Raw genomic sequence first — 5237 nt, forward strand, 5'->3', positions numbered from 1 at the left:
AGCTTGTAATATCACCTCAGATACTTATTCTGGATGAACCCACGTCCGGCCTCGACAGTTCTTCTGCTCACTATGTTGTGCAACTCGTCAAACAGCTGGCAGGTCACGGGCGCATTGTAATTCTCAGTATTCATCAGCCGAGCGCACGCTCATTTTTTCTTTTTGATAAGATTATGCTGCTTGGAAAGGGTAAAGTACTTTACAGTGGCGCACCAGCTGAATCAAAGAACTTTTTTCAAGATCTAGGCTTCAGGTGCTCTGAGGTAAGTAATGAAGATTTTTTTCTGTCAATGTACATTTCCTTGGCTCGGTCGCTAATAGCTGGGTGTATGCGTTGTACGTCAGAATGAGAACATTGCTGACTATATTCTTGACATCGCGTCCGACAAAAAAAATCATAAAATGATACGGACGCGCATGAAACAAGACCTTCTGGATTCGATCAATTTAACTTCAGCGCGCTCAGAAGCTTACACACTTTCGCAAAGTCAGACCTTGCCATCGACACTCTACAGCCCATCAACGAAGGCAGAGTCATCACCATTAATGACAGAGAATTCAGTACTTAGCGTGTCGCAATCAGGAAATGCATTTGGCTGGCAGATTGGAGAAGATAAGCTAAAGGAACTTAATGCGATGAGAATTGAAGCGGCACAAAGCACGCAAACTTTACGTCCCCATACCCATATCACAATGGACGAGATCGATGGTGATATTGTGAAGTCACATCGATCGATACTGGTTGAGATACGCGTGGTGTTTGCACGCACGTTGCGAAACATCGTTCGAGATCGATCATTATTTTTGCTGCACATTGCCCTAAGTTTGTCACTAGCTTGTTTTGGCGGACTGATCTTCAATCACGTGACCAATGACCTCGCAGGATTTCAAAACCGCATGGGTGCATTTTACTTCATCCTTACGTTTTTCGGGTTTTCGAGTATGAGCTCTATGGATTTGTTTATCAGTGAGCGCCCAATCTTTCTTCGGGAAATCGGTGCTATGTACTATGGCGCAGGTAGTTTTTTTCTTGGAAAGGCTATATTGGACACGTTACTGCTGCGGATCTTTCCTGCATCGTTGTTTGCTTGCATTTTTTACTGTATCATGGGCCTTCAAGCCACAACAGAACGCTTCCTGTTGTTTTCACTCACGTTGGTGCTGTTCAATGTTGCAGCTGGTGCTATTTGTCTTCTCGTAGGCGTTATTTCAAGTCGTGTTGGTACTGCCAATCTTAGTGCGACAGTCGTCTTCCTCGTGATGTTGCTTTTTGGTGGATTTCTGCTCAACTCGCAAACTATACCTACGTCTGTGGGATGGCTGAAGCACCTGTCTATTTTCAGCTATGCTTTTGAGATCCTCATGACTAACGAGTTAAAGGGTTTAATCTTGAAGTTTGATGCTCCTGGATATCCGGCCATCCCTGTTTATGGAGAGGTGTATCTTAAAACACTCGGAATGGACTACGCCAATCGATACTATGATGTTGCAGCTCTTGCACTGATTGCCGTGAGCTTGCAACTGCTTGCCTTCTTGTTTCTTTCCCTACAAGTGCCACTTCACAGTACCTTGGCCGATCTTGACGTCGAGAACTTCAAAGTTGCACGGAAAGGTCTACATCACTAAAAGCTTGAATATGGTGAGTGCTTCGCGATTTTATAATTATCAGACGATTTGTTATCATATCTATAAAGGCGATGAAGAATCAACAAAGCTTAAAAGTGTAGTCGTAGATAACCTGTTCATCTTCTGGAGCTAATTTACGCTTCCACAATAATATATTGGTTGCTTCCAATGTCTGTACTATAATTTTTTTACTACCATTCGCAGCACGCGTTCAAATCCAACGCCACAGCATGCGTAGCTAGCTATTATAGATCTGAGCTGAGAAAAATAATCCAGATTTGTTTTGGTTCGATAATATAACTTAACAACTTAGGATGCTTCCAAATACCAAATAAGACCATTAAACTATCGTGCTGATTGATATACACATTATTCAACACCAAGGGTGGTAAGTGAATAGTTGGTCCCAAATGTGTCATTCGCTATTTTAGCTCGTTCTACTGCTACTACTGTCATTTGTTTTCTGCGATGAGTCTAAGCACATGCTGAAATCATAGTGTATGCTTGCAAACCTTCCGCATCTCTGTATAACTCGCTATTTCAGTTTGCATTACTTTACAATTTTGCATAAGCCGTCGTCCACTTGATATAAATTAATGAACTCGTATAAATTTTTCGACTTCGTAATCTTGTTTTTCAAAATTCTCCACACATTCATTATCCGGGATGTTAGCCATCATAGCGCCTCATAGATATCGTGCCTGCAGTGCGGCTGCCGTAGCTATATTGCTTAGAGGAAGCTAAGCTATGGTCGGTGACCTTCCTTCTATACTCAGAACCAGTACGGAATGTAGCGGATCGCAATCAGGAGTAACCACAACCGTAACCAAGGCAACCAAGCTCTTCCGTTGAAAATGTGAAGTGTAATTCCTGGATTTATTTGCGGCAAAGCCGCCTTATACGTTTTCCCAATTAAATAGGAAACCCTAATCAAACTGCATAACTACTGGCAGTCCAGCCACGTAGTGACTTCGTGTAAATATATAGCCACACCATCTTGTGAGATCCACCCCTTCATGCCAAGGTACGTGTAATCCCGTTACACTCGCCCCATCAGAATTGTGAGCACATCTAGCTGTCGCATCGTACGAGGCTCCCGTATCTAAGCAGACATATCGTTTGCTATTAAGATAAACCACTACACCTCTACATCTCCAGGGACGTCTGCACGCAATCGAATCCTGTGTTTAGGACACGAAAGAAACCCAGCCTCCCTGTTTCCTTATCGTCGTAGCTCTTTAGATATGACAAGCGAGCGTCTTGCGCTCCCTCCTCTCCTGCACGGGGTTCAACTTCGGACAGCACGTCTGTGGCTTCAAGGGAAGCGCATCTCGAGCCCTCGGCAACCGAGCAATGCGCCCGCCACGGGCGACGGATAATCTCGTGGAGGAAGTCGACTACGAGTCGGATACTCCTTTTCCAAAATGGGAAGAAGAGGAGGGCAAGGTGCCCCAGCGGCGCGACGTGAGCCCTGCTAGAACCTTGCGGACACCGTGCCCGTTTCCCGACCTCTCGACTTCCGGGGGGAGTGGTAGCATTACCAATCAACTCGACGAGGTACAGAGGCAGCAGCTGGAGGCTGCCCACAGGGCGTCTCTCAAGCGCTCGGATCCACGGTCGGTCCTAGACTCTCGTGTGGAATCCGGCTTCCGCTCGGCGGATCCCGCTACTGAAGCGAATGGTAGGCGTGTACGTTGTCAAGCCCCCGGACACTACACAAGCTGAGCTTGACCAACGAATAAATCTCCGAGCTCACTTCTTGGTACCTCAAGAAATCCCAATACTCGCATTTGCGAGAGGAGGTGCTTATGTGCCCGCGATGCAGTCTATTCTGTGGTGCTCGACCCTATGTGGTGCTCGACTGCAGCGGGGCTGCCGTAGCTTTGCGCAGAGGAAGCGTAACTTAGGTCACCGACCTTCGCTCAATACTTAGAACCAGTACGAGTTAGCAAATCGCAATCCGCTAAATTTAATAGTAATTACAACCTTAACCCAAGGCTAATCAACTCTTCCGTTTAAATTCAAAAACTGCCTCTTTTATTTTTATCTGCGGCAAAGCCGCCTAATTTTAAATGCGTAGATTTTCCTAAATATGTATAGTAAAATCTAAATACATGTATAACTACTGCCTATCCATCTACGTACCGTAATCTTGTTTGGCGTGGTCACACCATGCCCATCTGATGTGACACACCCCTGTTACCAGGGTATATGTAACCCCGTTACATCGACCTTGACAAAATGTTGCAGATGACGAAGAGCTCTTTGAGCGATGGGCGCAGCGGCACCGGAAACTTTCCGCGATGTCCAACTTACAGCGGAGCCACCTGGAGGTGGATGTACGCGTGAAACGCCATCTTCGGTTTGAGTATGCCAGACACAAGGCGCATTGCCGACTTCCTTCGTTTTGTCGCCTTGCGACGTATGGATTCATCCATCACGCTCCCGCGAACTCTGCGTCTCTCACACGGATGAGTCTGCGATCACAGCAGCTCGAAGTCATAGCTTGAATTCAGCTTACAGGCTGGCTATTGCCGAGAAGCGCGGGCGTATGACGACGCGGAACGTCATCATCCCTCTGATCATAAGCATCCATGACTTCTGGGCAGTCTTGCCTAAGTGGCACCTCAAACTCCCAAAAGTTCTCGGAGTGTGGGTATCCCCGCCACTTCACAAGATAATGAGTTTGATCTGGCGGCGACGTCCATCCACAAGACGTTCCACGTGATAGTAAACGCCACCGTTTCTCGTCGAGAAGAGTCGGCTGCGGACGATGACGACTTGGTTGATCGACTCGCGATGCTCTTCGAGATCTTGAGGACAAGGTCCGTCGCGATCAAGACTCCGCTAAAAATCACACTTGGTCGCAGACCGCTGTGCAGAAGACTTAGAGAACTTGGAGCACGTTGTGCACCGGCCGCCTCACGTTGAAGGCTATCGCAATTTGTCGGAGCGACTTCTAGCTGTCGAGCAGACGAACGCATCACTTCGTGCGACGGTGGACCGCCTGGCTTTGTTAAAGATGAAAACTGCTTCATTCCGTGCTCAAAATCAATTGCTGGTCCAGCTTCTGGGCGGTCGAGTGCCTGTGGGTGCCGCCCCGACGCCAACGCTTCCGCGCTCACTTGCACCGGATCACGGTAATGCTTAAGCAAGCCCATTTAACCACCGGGTGGGTGCGCATCCTTCTCGGATGGTTTAGCGTATACACAGGGCCCAGCTTGGCCACGACCTTAAAAGGCCAGATAAACCGTGGACAGAGCTTCGTCTTCAAGACAGCAGAAATCGCATGTGTAGGAAGTATTTTCGTATTAAATTCAACTAGGTCTTCGAACTCACAGCTTTCAACATTTCTTCTGCTTCTTCTATTTGCATGCTCTTTCTGCACGTCTTGGCTATCAGCCATCGCATTGCGAACATGTCGTAAGACACTCAGTCTGGTAGGCAGAATGTCATCGACTACTTTACGAACAGTGAGGAAGGAGACTAAAATCAGCTAGCCGCTTGGCTATTCCTCCCCCCACCAAGCCCGGAGCCACGGGATGGTGGCGTCAGCGGGACACGAGGATGAACAAGCCCGTTCACGTGTAGCCGGTAGACGAACACACTAC

General features: G+C 47.5%; 1 protein-coding gene across 1 annotated transcript; it reads left to right on the top strand.

Annotated features, from left to right (window-relative positions):
- Positions 1 to 173: 173 nt before the first annotated feature.
- On the top strand, positions 174 to 1626 carry PHALS_05189 (atp-binding cassette superfamily; the record flags this gene model as incomplete). Its single annotated transcript, XM_024718874.1, has 2 exons — positions 174 to 263; positions 346 to 1626. The coding sequence occupies 2 exons, from the start codon at positions 174 to 176 to the stop codon at positions 1624 to 1626; spliced, it is 1371 nt and encodes a 456-aa protein (XP_024584230.1).
- Positions 1627 to 5237: the final 3611 nt, after the last annotated feature.

Source organism: Plasmopara halstedii (assembly GCF_900000015.1).
Source record: "Plasmopara halstedii genome assembly, contig: Scaffold_2881, whole genome shotgun sequence".
Classification (NCBI taxonomy): domain Eukaryota; phylum Oomycota; class Peronosporomycetes; order Peronosporales; family Peronosporaceae; genus Plasmopara; species Plasmopara halstedii.